This window comes from Corvus moneduloides, chromosome Z, assembly GCF_009650955.1.
Source record: "Corvus moneduloides isolate bCorMon1 chromosome Z, bCorMon1.pri, whole genome shotgun sequence".
In the NCBI taxonomy this organism is placed as follows: Eukaryota; Metazoa; Chordata; class Aves; order Passeriformes; family Corvidae; genus Corvus; species Corvus moneduloides.
In genome coordinates, this window is record NC_045511.1 from 48,730,041 (window position 1) to 48,751,988 (window position 21,948).

The 21,948-nt window shown below is 38.9% G+C and overlaps 1 protein-coding gene across 2 annotated transcripts in view; it reads right to left on the minus strand.

Annotated features, from left to right (window-relative positions):
- The window catches only part of SNCAIP (synuclein alpha interacting protein), an 88,305-nt gene that overhangs the window by 25,982 nt on the left and 40,375 nt on the right, over positions 1-21,948 (minus strand). For both annotated transcript variants that reach the window (XM_032096427.1, XM_032096428.1), the window contains exons 3-6: positions 15,336-15,408; positions 4,129-4,991; positions 2,296-2,475; positions 592-705 (exon numbers count right to left, since the gene is read on the minus strand). In XM_032096427.1, coding sequence (XP_031952318.1) covers positions 592-705; positions 2,296-2,475; positions 4,129-4,991; positions 15,336-15,408 — 1,230 coding nt within the window. The remainder of the gene's footprint in view (positions 1-591; positions 706-2,295; positions 2,476-4,128; positions 4,992-15,335; positions 15,409-21,948) is intronic.

A 21,948-nucleotide genomic window follows, 5' to 3' on the forward strand; every position in this document is an offset into this window, starting at 1 on the left:
GGACTGGTTTACAATTAGCTCAGTTGGGTAGAGCATGGTACTAATAACACCAAGCTTTTGGGATCAATCCCCATATGGGCCATTTAAGAGCTGGACTTGATGATCCTTGTGGTCCATTCCAACTCAGAATATTCTGTGCATCTACAACATATTTTTGTATGTAGTTTTCAATGGAAGTGGCTAAAGCTAGACAGGTGATGTTCAAGTTCCACCATACTTCACTGCCAATACAATGAATTCTTAAACTGCAAATTTTTGTTGCTCTTCTGATGTGTCCTATGAGTCCTCCAGATGACAACTAATCTCCGTAGATATTCTTGGGATTTACTGGTTGGCCTAATATGCCAGCTAATCTTCTCCTTGCCATTACTCAAAGCTTGTAAAACAAAACCCAACCAACCAAAAATAAAAAAACAACTTCAGAGGGAAAATGCGGAAAAAATTACACAGATTAAGTTGGGAAAGATTTTGCTATACTTGAACTAATTCAGAGCATCTGCAATTAAAAGTCATAAAATGATACACATGCTTTAACTTAAATTCTTGTACAAGCACCCAAGTAATCTATGAAAATGTAAAAGAAGGTCATACCTGGCCATAGCAACCTGCATAATGGATAAGGCTTGGGTGGTCTTTTGAGCAACTGAGTTCCGCAATAGCTTCTGTTTCACTCACCATCCATCGAACACACTCCAGCTGACCACTCTAAACAAGCAAAAAAAAAGTCTAAATTCCAAGTGTTTCCATTCTAAACACATCTACTAGAGAGCAAAAAGCTTATCACAATTATTAAAAATTTCCAGTTTGATTGAAGATTTAAAGAATAAGCCAATAAAACCTTTTGTCTTTTTCTGCAGAAAGGCAGACTGATTTAAACATTGGTTCCTTTACCTTCAATAATACATTGGTTCCTTTACCTTCAATAATACTTGATCATACTTTGTCATTCACAGAAGAGAGTGTAAATGTGATGGAGTTCTTCCTGTTAGTGTGGGTGCTCCAGCACAAATATCTAATGATGACTTGCATGACTGGACTTGTCCTCGGTCAATGCAAGGTCCTGTAAGAGCCTTTAAGTGATCTGGCATAACTAAATTTTGTGGCTCTTGATCCTTACTTCCAGAGTAGTTTTCAACACTGATACAATGATACTTATTTTTTTTGCTCCTCCTTTATACCACTGTAACTCCCATAATTTTGTACTATATGGGGTGTGCACCTGTTTTCCACAAAAGAGGTAAGTATCAGAATTTATTGGCTTACAAACACATTATATACCAACCTTGAAAAAACAAGAAAGAAAAATTGCTAAAATTTTGCAGGACTTTAAATTGGCAGACTGTAACTAAACAGTTTGACATGGGCCAAGATATCAGAGCATTTCATTAGTATAACTAGGTATCAGTTTAATTTTCTATTCATATGGCTTGACCCAGAAAAATCAAAAAACCCAACCCTGCCACCTACACCAGGGCCCTAGGTGATTGAAGTGTGCCTCAAATATGCAAAATGGCAGGTTGGAATCCACCAGTCTTTTCTCAGTTTCTAAACTTTTCCCAGGAAGCAAATAACAATAAACCCCCCAAAGAAACAGAAACTCCTGTATTATATTTCATCCCTTCCCTTCTTTGTTCTTAAGGTATTTAGAGGATGAAAGGAGTGACATTCAATCAAAGAACCAGAATCACTATGATTGAATCATCAGCCTTCCTGCGCTATCTTTTATTTTAGTGTAGTAACACCATGAATTTTCATAATTCCTACATAGTAAGTTTTCCTGAAAGCTTGGACAATAATTTTTTTCAGATTTTAACAGGTTGTTGTTCTACAACATGTACATTTTAACTTTGATGCAACTGCTTTAGACAACTGGGAATTTTCACTTCCAGGTGCTTTTATGCTTTGTAAAATTGTTCTCACACTTGTCTTACAAGATTATACCAGTATATGTAAGAAACCAAGAAACTGTTATGCTCCCTAAAGAAACAACTGAATCCAAGTTAAGTGAAAGCTACTTAAAACATAACAAATAGTCTTTAGATTCAGTAGACTGATTTAAAAATTAATGTATATGCTTTGACAGCAAGGTAAAAATTGTCAGTGTTATAGAGTGGATATTACATCTTGTGTAGTAATCCATTTTACTTTGCTTATGTAGTACCAGCCAACAGGGGTTTTTTTTCCCACTTAAAAAGCTTGAAAAATAACATCCTGATGGATGCATTTCTTACTGCCATCACAGGAGAAAACTAAATGACCTTTATGTCACATTACAGTAGAGAAAGGGCCTGTTACCTTTATTGCTAATCCAGCTGGAGTTAGCTGCTCAATGTTTCGTTCATTCAAACAGTCTTCACCCATCAAAGAAGTGAGATGCTGCAGGCATTCTGCATGTCCCTTTGATGCTGCTACATGCAACAGATTGTTGTCACATTCATCATGGATCTTATCCAGATTATCTGCTGCTAAATGTGGCTGTTAAAAAAAGCTGTATGTTAGTTACAGCTAAGGATAAAAAGATACATTTATCCTCACAGCCCAAGACACAAGCCAAACACAAGAAGGCTTCCCAACAGTCATGTTCTTTTATAAGTCAAAATCCAGAGCTTTTTACTTCAGTGTATAGAAATTGGGTACTATTAGCACAAGGACAGAGGTGGGATGTTCGCTGGCTTGACTGATTGCGAAGTTTCCTTCTCATGCAATTGTCATGCAACAGTGCAAGATCTTGAGTGGCTTTAAGTCTTCGCACTAGTCTGATCAATGAAGTAGCTGCAAAAATACCCACATTTTAATAACTTCTGTCTGAGTTTTCTCTCCCCCTTTTTTTTTTTTTTTTTTTTTTTTTTTGGCATTATATTGATGAGTAGTTGAAGAGAAAACATCCGTGACTTCTGAAAGACATTCCTGATTAATTTTGCTCATCACAAAAGCGGTAGCTTAGTTTAAGCACCATTTAAAACGTAGCTAAAGCACATGACAGAAGAGCTTTATGTGATAGCTTGTTTCCATGGAAAAATATGTTTGGATATTTACTCGAAGTTCTACACCACCATAATGTAATACAATATTTCTGCCCAATTCTAATTTAAAGACAAAACAATTGGATTGAGAAACTCCAAAAGGAAAACAAAAGATTAAAGACAAAGTCAAGGAGTAGCAATAACTAAGTTCCTAGAGTTATGCAGTCTTGCTAGAGTATTGTTCCATGAGTGTACTTCTTGAAGAGGTTTCAACCAGCTGGGAAAAAATACATATTTTCTTACCTATGATGTCCTCTTTTTTCACCCCAATTCCTATTTAAGGATGAATTTAACTTGCTTTTATTTCTTAATGACTAATCTAATATTCTCTTCTGCCTCTGTCTAGTTTTGAATATCTTCCTTTGTTCATGCTTCTATGTTAACAGCATGCCTTTGTGCTTGAGCTAGACTGGTAAACAGAGAAGCTAAACAAAAATCTAACAAAACTAGTTTTTATACATACACTGTGCCTTCACCAGTTGTTCCGTGTGGAGATCACATGCTCTGCATCATTGTGCTAACTTGCAACCAGTTACTTTGGAAACCATCATTGACAGTGCCTGATCACAGTGTTAGAATTTACTAAAAAAACTTCATATGGGTCAGAGGCCAACGAGGCTTTAGAGAAAGCTCCTGCGTGAGAATGCTGCTGCAACAAGACAGCATAAACACTCCTGAATAATAATCAGAATACAACAGAAGCCTCTCTGTTCTCATCATCAACCTCTACATAACAACAGTGGTAAACCAGAAATAATTGAGCAAAGTGACCCACAAACATGAAAGGCAAAACTCGGTTAGGATTTAAATTCGATATTTATGTGATTCTATTAGTTAAAATGTCTGCCTTCTTTATAATTTCAGTGTACTGCATAAAACAGCAATCTTGGCTATACAGACATTAAACTAGCATCTTGGTTTTGCTACATATTTTATTTAAATATTAATGCTTTCCATTTGGAAGCCCATATGCTTAATTTCTTAGGAGTCTACAAGATAAAATGGGCAGTGGTTCAAAATATGAACTTCATCAGCTTAGCTGGCTTAATAAACCATATCATAGATCACTTTATTCTACATTTTTTATGAAAAAGATGATACTTACCAGCAAAGAGATTTGGCCTTCCTTTACAATATTTAAGATGCTCTTAATTTTTTTCACCTCTTCGCTCCTCTCTTCTGGGCCCCCTGCGCTGCTCCAGTTCATGCTCAGTTCCTCTAGCTGCTTGCTTTCTGCCACTGCCGTCTGCAGGTGGAAAGTCCTCCGGTGGCAGTTCGGCATAGTCTTCTCAGCTTTGTGAGCATGAGGATCAACAAGTGTCCTGCTGAGGAAGCCCTTGCCTTGGGCTTCAGATTCATGGGCTGAGCTACACTTAACTAAAGGCTGGGAAAGCTCTAATTCTTCTGCTGAATGCTTGTGCTGATCGAGGACAATGGGCTGCATTTTTCTCAGCTGAGCGCCTTTCACAGGAGACAGCACACAGAACTGTGTCCCGCCAGCAGGCGAGCTCTCTGTGCTCCCTGCAGGACAGCTCTTGCCACTTAGACCATTCATGGTTGAACACACACTCAAAAGTTTTTTCTCAGGAGCTACCTTTGTAAAAGGAACAGGTTGCTGACTTGATTTAATGTAAGGCACATCCAAAATCTCATCCATATCCAGGTCATAGTGCTCCAGCTCCCCAAGCAAAACAGCAGGTTCTGTGCTTTTGCTTTTAAGGCTCTCTCCTTCTCCTGGACTCTGGTCATCATTTGGAGGTGCAGACTGAGAATCACTGCCTTTCTGGTATTCTCCCTTCTGGTTCTCCTGGTCATCACTTTCATTGTTCTCAGAGCTTTCTGGCTGATGCTTTAATGGGGAAACTCTCTTCACTGGTCTGAATTTATTGCACACATCTGTAATTCCTGTTGGTTTCTGTGCATTTCCAAGAAGAGTTGAGACCCCACAGTTCCAGCTGCTGCTGGAAACTAGAGAAACAGAGGAATTTGATTTAGCAGTGAGTGCTACCTGACATGTGACATGATAGCATGCTTTAAAGATACACCTGCCCAAACATTGGAAACAAGAATTATATTATAACATCTAAACAGATTTAACAGAATCTCTAGCAAAACTGAAGAATCTGACATTCCTGAAAAGAAACTTTCTTCAAGGATGTATATTGTAATAGTTACAAATAATTCATTCTAATCAAGTTCTAACCAAGAACACAAGTCATCCATGAGCCAACAATGTGTGCTTGTGCCCAAGAAGGCCAATGGTATCCTGGGGTGCATTAGGAAGAGCATTGCCAGCAAGGATCTAGAGGTGATCCTCCCCATTTACTTGGCCTGGATGAGGCCACATCTGGAGTGCTGTGCCCAGTCCTCAGTGCAAGTGAGACATGGAGCTCCTGGAGTGGCTCCAGCAGAGGGCTGTTACTATTAAGGGACAGGATCGTCTCTCTCAATAGGAAAGGCTGAGGGAGCTGGGCCTGTTTAGCCTTGAGAAGAGACAACTGAGGAAGAACCTCATCCCTGTCTATGAGTATGTGATGGGAGGGTGTCAAGAGGATGGACCAGGCTATGCTCAGTGGTGCCCAGCAATAGAAGGAGAGGCAATGGGCAGAAACTGATGCACAGGAAGCTCCACCCGAACATGAGGAAGAACTTCTTTACTGTGTAGGTGACTGAGCACTGGAATAGTTTGTCCAGAGCTTGTGGATTCTCCTTCACTGTAAATATTCAAGAGCCACCTGGCACAATCCTGTGCAGTGTGCTCTGGGATCGCCCTGCTTCAGCAGGGAGGTTGGACCAGATGACCCACTGTGGTCCCTTCCAACCTGACCCACTCTGTGCACAATAGCCTGGTGGCATTTACTGTGGTCCTGTCCAACTATTAGTCTGCACTCTGCTCTGCATTGAGAGGCATCATAAGAGTAGGATGATTTTCTGTGAGGGCAACAAAAGAGGTAGTCAAAACTTTTTAGTGGATTTGTTTTAGCATCAGTAACAACAACTCAATTTTTAAGGCCTGTTTCCTCTGGAAGATGGATCTTTCTTACAAGAAGTAGAAATTCATGAACAGCAACTGAGACCTGGGACTGTTTAGCTTGGGGAAGGAAAGGGTCAGGAGGAATCTCATCATTAAGAAGAGGTAACAAGGCTTTTCTCCATGACAGGACAAGAGGCGGCCAGCACAAAGTAAAATACAAGAAAATCTATCAGAACACAAGAAAACACTTTTTTATTGTGAGGCTGGTCAAACACTGGCACAGTTGCCCAGAGACTTTGTGAAATCTCCATCCTTAGAGACACTCAGAATTCAACTGGACACAGACCTGGCTTAACCTGCTCTAGCTGCCCTGCTTAAGCACAGTTGTTGAACTAGACATCTTAAGTGAACACTGCAAGCCTAAATCAATTCTGTGATTCTCTGATCTAAAAATTAAGCCTACTTATTGAGGTATGATGTTTCCTTCTGATTTTCTCCTCTCTGTGTTGGGCTTCTCTGTCAAACTTTCCATCCCTTATATGTATAACCTGTGTACACCCACACCCATGCACACACACACACCCCCCTATGTGGATCTTCCAGACAATTATTTCAGGGCACTGCAGGATAGTTTGACGAGTGAATCTGACTTGGGAGGAGGAAAGGAGATCAAGCCAACCAAACTCCTAATCCTACTGAACTTGAACTCAATCCTACTGAATTTGCACTCCTTCACACAGTCCCAGCTGGTGATATTTATGATCTACATAATCAGTGGAATTCTGGCAACGAGTTTTCTTTCTTTTGTTATTTTCAGTTGAGGGACAGCACTAAAACCACAAAAGCATTTAGGGAGTTACTATGCTCCTTTCAATGTACACTAAGAGTTAATGCATTCTAAAAGTCAAGAATACTGTTTAAAGAAAGCAGATTTATAACATGTGCTAACTGCATATCAGTGGGATCTAACTTGTGGTCAAAACACACAATTTGCCATGAACACCTTCCTAAGGAAACAGATATATACACTTTCAGTGAAACATTAATATCTGAAGTAAAAGATTAGTATGGCTCAGTAGTTATGGATGTCTGAAAATTACATTAATACTTTTGGAAGTGCTTAAGAAAACATTTCTGAAGAAGAAATAAAAATAACAATAATCAAAAGGCATGCAACTTAGTGGGCCAATACAAAGAATGCACTGTACTGACTTATTTATGTATTGTATAAGATTCTAGGTTCAAAGGCCTACACTTTTATGTTGGTTTTATTTACATGTGAAATTTTTTCCAAGTGATACAGGGAAATGGATACCATATGTTTCCCAGCTGTTTTGTTCTGACAGGAACTATTAAGCACTCAGTATGGAAATGAATTCTGTCTGAGTTTTATGAAAACACTGCTTTCAACACAGGGGTCTAGACAGAGGAAAAGGCATCAACATTTTGTTTGTCGTCACTTTATTTAAGCTTATATGTATTTTGTTGCTTCACTTTCTCCACTTTTAACTTTAATAACATGCATTTACATAAACCACTGCTGACTGAATTGTAAAATAGGACACTAAGAAGAAGCAATGATGTCTGTTACAAAATCTGCCTCGGTTAATTGTGAAGTCATGTATTTCTCCTTTCTTTCATTAAAGTTAGAGCAGAGTAAGGTACTTCCATTTTTCATTGTTTTTCTTCCCAACATCTCTTTACAAACTCTATTTTTCCAGAAAAAAACCTGGAACACCAAAATCAGTTAGCAATATTTTTATTGACTTAAAAACATCCTCTTTACTTAACTGAGATTATGAATTTACACTGCTTTTAATAAAGGATTAGAGGATAGTGTTTAACCATACAGCTGAAGGGAAGAAAAATTAGGAAGCACAGTATTTCTTTGTGCCATTTACTCCTTAGGAGTTGCACCAGTCCCTAGGCAGTTACAGCATGGTTTCCTCTACACGACACTGAAGCCATAGCCTGGAGTGGACCAGGACATCGCTTGAATCTCTTTCATTCTGCTTTCAGATGCATGTTCCCCAAAGAAGCAAAAGCAAGTGTTGCCTATAGCCTCCAAAGCACCAGCACAGCAGGAGTTATGTTGAGTAGTCTTAAACAGCTGCTCCAGAGGAAAAGCCTCTTGCTCATCTCTCCATACTTATGAACTCAGACAGGGACCATTAAAAGTCTGGGTCAAATAAGTACTGTTTGATTCTTTTATAAACAACAGTAAAAGATGGTCTGAGTTTAAGGCAGAAGGCTACAAAATGGAGCAACTAGTTTGATTCCAGAATCTGACAATAATTCTGGTACACTCCTAAAAGGTGATGAAATTTTTTTCCTCAGGTGTGCCAAAATTATTTCCTAAACTTTTATTCATTTATGTAAGAGTTTTGGATAATCCTACTGTTGTATTACTGAAGCAAAAAGAAAGAGGAACACAAAAACTGCAGGCTTTATTCATATCAGTAAAGAAATGTTAGCTGCTGATAAACCTGACATGCCAAAGTATTTCTCTGGCACAAAAAATACTTTTTCTGATGAAAACCTGCAAGGGTCAAATTTGCAAATGTACTTCTTCACCATATATTGTGCTCTCTGTTCTTCTTGAGGAAGAAAAAACGCAAATGAATCCAGAGGCCTGCAGGTTTTTTTATTGTTTTTTTAATCTATTTCTTTACTTACACATGTCCTAGAACTACTGGGGGCAAATAAGCAGAAAAGAGGGCAATCAGGAAGCAACTTGTCTTTCAATTTAATCCCCATCTGATTCTATTTTCAGGAATCAAAATTGACCCTTATAACATGTTTCCAGTTGGAAGCATTTTTTGTACTCCAGAGTATTTTTCGATCATCTGTATGTCTAGAGCATGGGGAGGTGAGAGGGGGAATTTTATCTGGTATACAAGCATCTGTAGAACTACAGGTAAATGAGTTTTCTCCAACCATCAAGACAACCTCATGCAAAGATGAAACTTTACCCTTGTGACAGGCAGTTTCTGTGATACTTACAGTCTAATGCCAAACATCAGAACACCTCTAAATTGTCAATTTTTAATGGACATTTACCATCATTATTGAGTATAATGAAAATAACAGTGGCGTGTTTTACATTAAGAAAGTCTGTGAATAGCATTGACAACTGCCCATACTTTTTTTAATGCACTATTTCAACATACTGCTTGTGTAATACTGAGAGGAGGCCTGCAGTAAGTCTACCCAAAGTTTCGTATTTTGAGCTTTACTGTCATCTGAAAGAAATGTCTGAACTTCTTCCTTGTGATATGCCTTCAGCAGAGACTCTTGAATCAATTAAGACTCACATTAATTCCATTTAAAGCACTGTGATTCTGACTCTATATACAGGTGCTGAGGTGTTGAATACACTAGGGAAACTCAGAAAACTCATGGTTGTTATCACCAATGTATCTCCAACACTGGCAGCAGGATGTGGGCTCCATGTGATAGAGGAAGGGGTGTCTCTTACAAATCGATGGATAATCAGAGCCAGATCTGAATATCTATTTACTCCTTTATTAATACCACAAAATTCATATTTAACCGAATTCATTTTAACTGAAGGTGGCACTGTTTTACAGTTTTAATATATCAATAACCTGTACCAGGAGTACACACTAGAGCTCTTTAACATAAACTCTAGAGCATGAGAACCTGAATTAAAGAACAACCCTGGACAGATAAGAACGGAGAGGGTTTGTTCCCATTTTAGTGGAATTTCAAGTCACTCTAAAGAAGAAAGAAAGGGTATACAGGGTAAATAACAATTTACGTTTTTAAATAACAGTGCATCTTTTTCAGGTAATTCAAACATTTTGAGTCTCAGTGAATGAATATTTGTCTTATCTTGGCTTGAGGAAGAATAATACAGAAGCTGTCATTCAAAAGTAGAGAATACAGGAAAGGCAAAGAAAATTTTGAAATTAGTAAATTGGGTTACTTTGCGTAGACTGTTCTATGGATGTAAAAGGAAGGTAGCAAGCAAAGTTCTAATAAAAAAACCAGAAGAGGTCATTCTGGCACAAAATGCATGAAAAAGGAAGAGGAAGGATGCAAAACTTAGGTAGGAAAATACCTTGTATGTAGATAACACAATTGTTTTTTTACTAAGAAAATTCCTCAGTATTCTACCAAGGAATGATCCAATCAGTATTGTATTGTTTCAGACATATTTACCTGGGAGATATTTGGAGAACAGATCTGTGAAACTGATGCCTTTTAACACTGCTTCCAAATCAAATATTACTTTATTTTATCATACAAATAAAAACTACCAAGAGCTTGAGACAGAACTTTTCTGTAATTTTTTGTTCATTGATTTATTTATTTTTCTCAATTATGAAACTAGTATTTTGAATATATTTTCAAATGGCAGCTACTTTGGGAATGAATAAAGCAGTGCAGAAGGGTAACTGCTGGACATTAAAGGTGAATTTGTTCTTATCAATCTGTGAATAAAGATCTAAAGTAGTATATTGCCTTCATTTGAAACATCCATTTAATGACAACTGAAAGTCATCACAGATGACAGAATATACTTCAACAATGACATGGTTCAGTGAAGCTTGTTGAACACAGATGTCTTGAACCATTTGTTCAAGTGTCCTTAGAAAATTTGCGCAGAAAGAAAGCAACCAATTTCATGGTTAATAACAAAAGCATAAAGGACTGATTTCTGTTTCAGGTCATCAGTCTATGTTAAACAATGCTGGAAATCAACGGGCACTCTGGCTAACACTTCATTTCAGGAAAAATGTGCTAGCTAGGTCGATTTCTAAACTACACTCTTTAATTTTCTATCTTTGAAGATAAACAATGACAGAATCACAGACTATTCTGACTTGGAAGGGACCCATATGGAATATTGAGTCCAGCTTTTAAGTGAACGGCCTGTACCGGGCTTAAACCCACAATCTTTCAGTTAATTAGCACCTTGCACTAAACAACTGAGCTAATGTCCACCTTAGTGGTTATGCTTCCTAAAAGACTGTTACCTTGATGCATGATTGTAGAAAAAACAAGTATCCTTAATCACACTTTATTGTCGATAAACCATGATTTTCCCTGCAATTTTTTGTCAGTCCCATATATCTTTCCCCTTATAATCTGGGGGCACTGGCACATATATTTTGGCTCCAAGGATCCCTTGGAATTTTCCCAAATCAGAATTCCCTAAATCTGAGAAGGACTCAGAGAAGTCATAAGGGACTTGAACACAGGACTTGAAGGAATAGTAAGTTTGCAGATGATACAAAATTAGGAGCTGTTTACTCCCTCTGAAGACAGAGAGGCCTGGAGAGAGACCTTGACACATCAGAGGCCTGGGCAATCACCAACTGTATGAAGCTTCACAAGGGAAAGTGACACATTCTGCTCCTCAGATGGGGTAACCCTGGGTGTATGGACACACTGGGGAATGAGGGGCTGGAGAGCAGAGCCATGGAAAGGACCCGGGAATCCTGGTCTGTAGGAACTTGAATATGATTCAGCAGTGTCCCTGGCACCCAGGGGGGCCACCCGTGTCCTGGGGTGCATCAGGCCCAGCATCGCCAGCCGGGCAAGAGAGGGGATTGTCCCGCTCTGCTCTGCACTGGGGCAGCCTCAGCTTAAGGCCTCTGTGAAGCTTTGGGTGCCACAATATAAGGAGGATCTAAAGCTATTACAGAGTGTCCAAAGGAGGGCAACGAAGATGGTAAAGGGCCTTGAGAGGAAGCCATATCAGGAGTGGCTGAGGTTGCTTGGTCTGTTCAGCCTGGAGAAGAGGAGACTGAAGGGAAACCTCATTGCAGTTCTGCAGTTTTCTAATGAGGGGAAGCAAGAGAGGCAGACACTGATGTTGTCTCTGTGCTGACCAGTGACAGGACTTAAGAGAATGGCATAGAACTCTGTCAGGAGAGGCTTAGGTCAGATATCAGGAAAAGGTTTTTCACCCAGAGGGTGGTTGGGCACTGAACAGGCTCACCAGGGAAGTGGTCACAGCACCAGCCTGACAGAGCTCAAGAAGTGTTTGGGCAACGCTCTCAGGCACATGGTGTGACTCTTAGGGTGTCCTGTGCAGGGCCCAGAGCTGGACTTTGATGATTCTTGTGGGTACCTTCGAACTCAGAATGTTCTGTGATTCTTTGATTCCGAGTCAGGACTGAGATTGTGCTGCTGCACGACTTTCATGCACATCTTGCAAAAGGGTGAGGAAGGAACAGGACCTTCCCAACAATACACACCACCAGCCAGTGCTGTTCACTAAAGGGAGGTGATGGCAGGATTTCAAGGAGGAAAAACTACACGCTGGGAAAATATTTGTCAGATTTTCTAATACCTCCTTTTCCAAAAGAACAAATTTGAGCAAAAGTTACAGGCAGTCAGAAATAGTTAAAAAAACCAAAAAAATCTGCTGAAGGAATTATGTGAAATGCTTGAGAAAGCACACTGACTTCTAAACACCAGTATTTGCCTAGGATTAAAAGTGTTTGGAGTAATTTGAGAACAATGTAACCAAATACTTTCATATGTTACTAACTTATTATTCAATGTTTACATGAAAGAGGGAAAGAAAATGGGAATTACAGGGCTATTTACCAAACTTATCTGCAAACAATTAATAGTAGAACTTCCACATTATTAGCCATATAGTTAATAAATGTAATTCCATAATGATGAACTGTCTGGTTTAAATTTGTTCTAACAATCATGCTGGTGAAAATGGTTGCCCATATATATAATTATATTTTAGGTATAGAATTGAATCTTACTTTCTCCATAATTTTGTCTTAACTGTCTTAGTGAACTAAGTATTTTCCTGAGACAAAGATGACAGACATTTGCTTTTTAGACTATGACATATCTTATCTATGGTCAACTTCTGCTTAACTTTTAGCTCTTCTGAAAAAGTAATTCTTGGATAGTTCTACTTTCATAGTTCTCTCTGTTTTAAAGCAGAAATGCAACCCCTAACAAAGCAGGAGTCAGTATGAGGTAGAAAGTTGGATCAGTTCTTTGTAAAACCTCTGAGATTTTATATTTGTAACTACTTGAATTAAAAATGGAATACAGATATAAAATAGTATGAATTCTTCATGCTGTAGCATGAAAGATTTATTATATAATCCATCTTCATAAAAAAAGCACACAACATCAATGCGTTGGTAACATTATTTTAATGATCTACAGTAGAATGAAGGCAAAAAGACTATGTCAAAAGCAACTATGAGAAGTCATCAAATTGGGCCTTACACAATGTTGACTAATCCAGCTCCGTTAGTAGTTCAAGATACTTGAAATACTGAAGTTTGTACAGAGATGTAAAGTGATACACTTCTGTTCAGCACTATATTATTACTCAGTGATTAAGCAGATTAAAAATAAAAAAAATTTAGTACCATCTCCTATTCATCAAAGTAAGTGGTAAGTAGCAAGAAAAAACAGCTCTTAGTACTATTTCCACTTTGACAATACTATCAGTGCTAAAGGCCTCTTTTTTACTCAAGACTTTTAATCAATCTGGAATTAACTTCCACTGGCAGACTCCCCAGAGCTACTGCTGTCTCCCAGCGATCCCTGTATTTGCTTCTGTCAACCCCTTTTCAAGGGAACAGATGAGTACTGATGTAATTAAAATCATAATTGAAAAATATGTGTCTGCAGAGGCAACCATGGAACAAGAGAGATACACAGCAAGTTGTCAGCATCCCACAATCTAAAGGAAGAGCTCATAACTAGTATTTAATCCTTACTATTGGTCTGTATTTTACTTTATGACTACTACCTGAATTTTAAATGGAGAAAGAAGAATGGGAGGAGGAATATGGGAGAAAATGGTGGGAGCATGTGGGGAGCAATGACAGATTAAATGCTATGGAGAATGGCAGGGAAGCATGAGGAGCAGAAGAGGGAAGAAGTGTGCGAAAAAGAGGAAAGAGGAGAGGAGGAGGTAGGAGGAATGAGAGAAGAACGGGAGAAGAATAGTGTGGAGAAATGGTGTGACAATAGGAAAATGGGGAGAGAGTAGGGAGAATGGGAGTAAGAATGGGTAAGAAGAAGGGAAGGAGTTGGGACAAAAGGGAAGTTGGTAGAACGCAAGGGATGAGGGAGTAGGGAAGAACTAGCAAAAAGGTAGGAAGGACAGAGAAGAAAAGGGATAGGAATGAGGCAGGGGAAGGATAAAAGGGTGTAATGGGGCAGGATGGGAAGAATGAGGGGAATATGGAGTGGAGCATGGGGGAGGACAGGGGGAGACTGGGGTAGAATGAGATAGGGCAAATGGAGTGGAGTCTTCACCTTTTACACTTCTCCCCTGCTTTTGCTCGTAACAAGTAATGCTGTGTGTGCAATCACTGCTATACCCTCTGCGGGCAGTAACTTGCAAGCAAATATGGTAAGGAGAGTTTTGTTTCTCTTTATTGCCAAGGATAGTGGCATGTGATGACCTGGCCTTTAATGACTCTGTTAGAAGAAGTAGCAATCAGAAAATTTCAACTCAAGTTAAACACACTAGAAATTTTAAGAAGTCTGAAAGGAAATATAGAAATAAAAGTTACTGAAGTATAGCATGGCTCTGAAGTCCTGCTATCACCCTATGAATTCCAGATCTCCTGTTTCTGTTATAAAAGTACTTGATGAAACAACATTAACAAAAGTTCAATTAAAAGATCAAAAAGCACAATAAACTTTTCATAGCTCAACAAAAATGCTTCTCTTACCAATTCATTTCTCCTCCATCAGGAAGAGAAAAATAAAAGAGGATTAATCTGATTTACAGATTGAAAAACAACACTGGATGCACTTTTTGTCAGGGGCAGGGGGAAGGTCTCCAGCTGCTTCTCATCTATATGCCATGATTCTTCATTTAGTTTACACTATTAAACTAAAAAACTCAGCTTTAATCTTAACTATTACAGTATGCCTTAGAGTAGATTCTATCATGTAGCATCCTTGATACAGTTTCAGACTCTGGCAAAACATAATCCCTCAGACTGGTCGTGGCCATATGGGTAGTAAATGTATCCAACATTTTTTCATTGGCGCCTACATTATTACGTCTTGTCACCAATGGTTTCTCGGGTTTTCAAGTAAATTGTTGCACATACTGTGGTTTGGAGCTGCTGAGATGAAGCCCTACATTTATCTGCATGCAGCCAAATCCTTTTTTGGAACTTTCTTTCCTTCTAATGAACTAACATCTGTTGAAAAAAAGAAACTCATGTTTCCAGAACACTGTACAGAAATGAGAAAAAACAAAACAGCAGGACACTGCCAAGAAGCTATTGTTGCCAAATTGTGCATGATTTAAAAAAGCCTAGAAAATTATGGGTGGACAGAAGTGGGCATCATACCTGATCTGTCTTCATTTTGTGAATCACACCTTCTACATAATTCTGGGATGGTCTTGAGAGAAGTTACAGAATACTGTAAAAAAGGAAAAAAAATGTATAGAGGTAGTAATTAAAAAAGATAAAAAGTAAGATTTTCAAGAGGTTCAAATGTCATGGATACTACCAAAATCTACAGACCAAGGGTACTTCTGGCAGTCTGATTGTCTTCTTTGGTTGCATGAAAAAAGCAGATGGCACCTGCTGTTGTTTCCCACCTTGAGGCATACAAAACACACTTTCAAAGTTAGAGCAAAGCACTTCCTCACCTCAGATTTTTCCTTCCTGCAGGTCACCACTATTCAAGGCACAAACACAATTCAACACAACGTGAGATACATTGGAAATCAGAACACATCCAGGCTTCACCATAAACCTCAAGGGTCTCACTTTGCCCACCTGTGCATCTATTATGGTGATTGCACTACAACAATCATCATGTTTAAAAATTAGAATTTGAGCTGTCACAAACCAGTACGTAAAAGAGATGCAGAATATTTGTGCTGTGAAGATCTGATATCAGAGAGGGGTGTGTGTATCCACACATATCAGATGACAGGCTTGTTTCTCTAACGTGGGCTTTACTAAAGCAAACTTGTATTATTATTTTGATATGACAAAACACATCTGATATGAATCAGCATGTTATTCTCTGAGTTAGCAATTTAAAAACAGGAAAAAAACATCACAGGTGCCACAGGTATTTTACTAAACAGAAATTTTATCTTTATAAACTTGTGGAATACCTTTGGAAAGACACAAGATCCAGTGTTATAAAACCATACATTCTGATATGCAGTTGCTTTATAGCAAGTCTTCCTTAATCAAATGCTTAAATATTACAGGAATCTCCACTTAAACAAATGAAAATCATTATGTCTGTGAAAGAAATATCAATTACTTTGCTTATACTATTAAAAACAGTATTTTGGAAACTAAAACAGAAAAAAGGCATTTAGGATTAGCACAACTGAAATTTTTCTCAGAATACATAAACACCATATGTTTTCAAAGGAACAGATATTTTTAGTTATATATTTAGTTTGCTGTTGACCATTGAAGAAAAACAACTACATATAAAACCATATGAACTTTCCACACACAAAAAAAACGGTGATACGTTGTTCTGGTTTTTGCTGACAGTTTCTCATTCAGTGTTTGATGTGTTCCTAAAGCACAGCTGGCCATCTCTTTCTAAATAATCTAAATTCAAGCTCATGTGACCAATTGCAGAGTAATTTACTTCTCTGGTGTGAGTTTAAGACTGTTACTCAAATGACTGTAGTTACTTCATGAAGCCTAGAAAACCTCCCAGGCCTTACTTTTTTCCTTGCCAACATAATTCATCAGGGATTGAGAAACCTCAGTCTCAAGAAGAAACCCTCATAAGTATTACCAGGATCAACACTGAACTTATTAATTAAAATGTGTAGCAGCACTCCAGATCTACCCAGTGATTCCAATCCCCATTAAACAAGGGGTTGTCTATGAGGCTGTGACTGCTTCAGGATGTGACAGCCCAAAGCAAAATAGAACAGAGCAGAGACAGGGAGAAGGATGCTACTAAAGAAAAATTAATACAACTTAAACACAGACATGGACAAACACCATGTGCTGCACTTCACTTTAGTTATTGTTTAATAAAGCCTGAGCTGTTTTGCTATACATCTTGCTATTTCAGCACAAAGACTTAGAATGCAATGTTGAACTGGTCTAGTAAGATTCTTAAAAGAATCCAAGGAGCATGTCTCCAAGGAATATGGTAGCTTCGTAAGACCAGCTGTTGCAGTTTAAACTATTACACAGTTTGTAATTCAATTAGAAAGAAGCCTTTTGTATTCTATTGCTATGTGTTTTGTCAAGCAACTTCAAAAACAGAAAGCCATCTTTCTTTTTCTCTTTTTCCTGTTCTTTCTTGGAAGAATAGATTTTTTTCTGTTTCAACATTGCTTTAAAATGTATTCAGTTACCTTGTCCCACTGCCAAAAATCTATTAAATGTTTATAACTTTATTATGCATTTTAATAATATTGCTTTGATTTCATTAACAGATTTCCTCCCACTTACCTCTATCTTTAAAAAGATGTCTGCAAATCTACGTTTCTGCCTTCTGTATTTTGTGCAAAAATGTAAAGAACCAGCTTTTGGTCCAGGAAGCAACAAAAATTACTTTTTCAAGTGGACTTTTCCCAACCATGAAAACAATCCATTCTCAGCTCTTCCCACTAGAACTGATTTATTGCATACTCTAGCTCCAGTTCTAATCATCAGTACTATTTTCTAGCTTTTCTTCAACCATAAATTTCAAGGTTACACAGGACATCAAAAGAGGCTCAGATTGCAACCCTTCCCTGAAACAGAATTTTAGACTTAATGTTTATTTAACAGCATTTAAAATTAATTACTTCCAACTCGTCATTCAATAATTTCAATTTTTTTTGCATACAAAATTAAACACCACTTCTTGCATTTCACCAGTGGAGTAATCACATCAGCCAGAGTTGGGGGCGATGCCCAAGGGCATAACTGACAATGTAAGAGCTGAGCACATCATGTCACTTTGTTAGTCAATGCTTACTGGGATCTTTGGTATTTAATTAAAGTCCGTCGTGGTTGATGGTGACATTCAGTAACAAACTAAGGGCTTGCTCCTAAGGTAATACATGTAATGGAATTTTTGATTACTGTTTGAGGTCTGGGTTCTTTTCCTGCATTTAATGCCTGCCTATGTCCAACCCAAAACAATGAATTCTAATAAACCCCTAAATAACTTTGTAAGATGGAAGAGCAGTATCAACAGCAGATGAGACAAGAAGCAGTAACAAGCAAATGCAAGATATTCCCAGCTTTTTTCAACAGGCACTGCTAATTCAGGGAAAAATGGGGCTTCCCTCACAATACAGTACATTTGTTCGTTATGTAACACTGCACTACAGAATCTGAATTAATGACAATGTTAACCTTTTAAATTTCACATGGTTTTCAAATTTTAATGCAACAAATTTTAAATAAAACACAGGAGAAAAAGTGGTTTTAATGTTTAAAAGTGTCTTTAATAGGGCTGCTCTGCTCTGTGCCACTTGTCCACCGCTTGCAGATGCACTTGTGTCCAAGAAGTAACAGAAAGAAGAAATAACTGATTGTGAGTAGTAGCAGAGAAATATATACAAAACAGTAAAAAACCCAAGTAAATTAAGAAACAGAAGTTACTTTTCAACATTCTGTTGTATCCCAAATGGAGTCAAAGTGCAAAGTTGTATGCATAGCGTGACTCTCAGACCATATTAGCATAACCATGACACCTCCAAAAGCATGAAGCACCACGGCCAACTCCTACTTTTTGCAGTATCAGAACTCAAATCATTTACCGCCACTGGATCAAGTCACCAATGACTTTGTCCTGCTCTTAAATTCACAGCTCTTTGTTTCCATTTTGTTACTGAAAACAGGCACCTCCACCTTCCTACAGCTAATTTTTTTCCAAGTGTTTCCAAGTAGACAGTTTAGCAGTCTCATTTCAGTTTATTTGCTATAGTGGAAAACAAAATGTTTCACTGATACTAAAAACCTATTAAATTAGTAACTTTACAATAATTTATTTTCTTATTAATTTATTAACTGTGTAATGCCACCATCTTTCTGAGACATTTATTTGGGAGTAGCAAGCTATATTGAGAAAAAGTAAAGGAACAATACTTGGCCTGATGTCGCAGGAAGATTTTTCTCAATAGTAGTGACAATTTAAGCAGCTTCCAAACAAAAAACAGAGAAGGAAAGAGATTAGACTGGTACTGTGCATGTGGGAAATATCACCTCCCCAAAATAAATGTCTTTCTTACAGCTAGGATGAGCATCTTTGGAGCACTGGTTAACTTTTGCTATCTGTTGTTGATAGCATCTTATATAGACACTTGATATGTTATTCTTCCTTTTAGCTTCAAAGGGGACCTACATAAACACTAACACTGTTAGAGGTACAAAATGAGGTTATTTTGTATTATTTCTGTAAACCAAAAAATAAAATAGTTGCAATAGTTGCTCAATTTGCCAGTGCAATATAAATCCTGCACTCCAATCAAAGAGTTAGGAACCCCTCAGGCAACTATACCAACAGCATAAAACTTCAGAGCAAGAATAAATTTACAGTGAAAATCAGGAGAAATAGGAAAAAGGTGAAAGTGTAAAAACATACATTTGATAATTTGTCTATCATTTAATGCAACTTAAAGGTCTTTTTTTTTTTCCCCCCTTCCTTTCTGGGAGCAGTTATTCATGAAGAAATAAATGAAAATATTCAGCTGGGTTGCTTAATGTCACTGCAGACAGAATATTATTTTTGTTTAACATAAACAAGAGACCCAGAAACCTATTCTGCTGTCTAAAATACAGACAAATATACTGTACCATTTAGATCTTCTAAATGCATCATATTTGCATTCCAGAGCCCTGATGGAGTTGCTGCTGAGATGTAGCTGCTAAGCCACCCTCAATAATATTTTAAAAGTCATACCAGTCAGTCTCCAATAACTGGATAAAAGTGAGTATCACACTGATTTTTAACAAGGATAAAAAGAAGAGCCTCAGGAACTACTAGCAGGTCAGCCATGCCTCAGCGCCCAGTAAGAGCATGGAACAGATCCCCGTGGAAATTATGCTGAAACATATGGATGGCAGAGAGGTGATCAGAGATAGCTAGCATGGCTCCACAAAGGGAAAATTGTGCCTGACTAAGACAGGGGCCTCCTACAATGGAGTGACAAGAGCTATGGATGTCATCTGCCTCAGCTTCTGTAAGGCCTTTGGCACACTGTATCCAAGTGCTACCTCCTCGCCTCTAATTTGGAGAGATACAGCTTTGATGGATATGTGTACAAGGAGTTGGCCATGTCCAACAAGTTACAATCAACAGCTCAGTTTCCAAGTGAGACCCAAAAATGAGTGGTGTCCCTCAAGGATGCATACTGCAACCAATAGTATTTAAAATCTTTGTCAAAGGACATTGACAATGGGATCAGGTGCACCCTTAGCAAATTTTCACATGACACCAAGCTGAGTAGTGTGGTTGATTTGCTGGAGGGATGGAACGCCATCCAGAAGGACCTTGGGAAGGAGGAAGGAATGCCATCCAGAGGGACCTTGGGAAGGGTTGTGGTGTGAGCCCATGCGAACCTCATAAAGTTCAACAAGATCAAGATCCTGTCCATGTGTCAGAGCAATGCCCAGTATCCATACAGACTTGGTTACAGAGAGTAGCCCTGCAGAAAAGGACTTGGCATACTGGAGGATGAACAATTTTACATTAGCTGGCAATGCTCACTTGCAGACCAGAAAACCAATTGTATCCTGCTGCACAAAAAGCCTGGCCAACAGGGTGAGGGAGGTGATTCTCCCCCAGACTTAATTCCTGTGAGAGTCCACCAGGAGTACTGCCTCCATCTCAGGAGTTGCTGGGGCAAAAAAGACATGGACCTGTTCAGTGGCCCAGAAGAAGACCATGAAAACAGCCAGGGGGCTGGAATACCTCTTCTGTGAAGTAAGGCTGAGAGAGTTGGGGTTCTTCATCCTGGAGAACAGGAGGCTGCAGGGAGACTTTCTTATGGCCTTCCAATACATTAAAAAGGCTTATGAGAAAAATAGAGAAAGACTGTTTTCCAGGGCCTGTAGTGACAGGACAAGGGGCAAATGAAAGAACATCAATTTAGATTGACTACAACAAAGCTATTTTTTTACCATGGCGGTAGTCAGATACTGCAACAGGTTGCCCAGAGAAGTTGTGGATGCCCACCCCACATGATTGTATTTGGTTTATGTGGCAAACTAAGAGCAGGGGCTGTCCCCATGTGGGACCGGCCACTGGCAAAAGCTGAGCCCCTCAGAGATATTGGTAGCGCCTCTGGGATAACCAGTTTAAGAAAGGGAAAAAACATTACATAACAGCAGCTGGGAGAGAGGAATAAAAAAATGTGAGACACCAACGTCAGTGAAGAAATAGGGGAAGGCAGTGTTCTAGGTGCTGGAGCAGAGTTCACCTACAGTCACAGGAACAGATATCCAGCCTTCAGCCCACAGAGAACCTCACACTGGAGTGTGTGGATGTGCCCTGAAGAAACCTGCAGCCTGTCGAAAGACAGTGCTGGAGCAGGCTCTTGGCAAGAACTAATGCCTGTGGAGAGGAATCCACATAGGAGCAGGTTTTCTGTCAGGAACAGTGTCCCTCTCTGAGACCCATGCCAGAGCAGTCTCTTCCTGAAGGACTGTATCTCATGGAAAGGACGCATGCTGGTGCAGTCCATGAAGAACTGCAGCCTGTGGGAAAGACTCACACTGGAGAAGGTCACAGAGGACTGTCTGCAGTCGGTGGGACCCCGTGCTGGTACAGGCATGAAGAGGATGAGGAGGAGGGAATGGCAGAGACACTCTGTAATAACCTGAATGCAAACCCCATCCTCCCCTATCCCCCTGCACTTACCGAGGTGGCAAGGCAGAGAACTCCAGAGTGAAGTTGAGACTGAGAAAAGGCGGGGGGGGGAGGGGAAGGTACTTCTAGATTTTTCCTTGTTTCTCATTATCCTGTGCT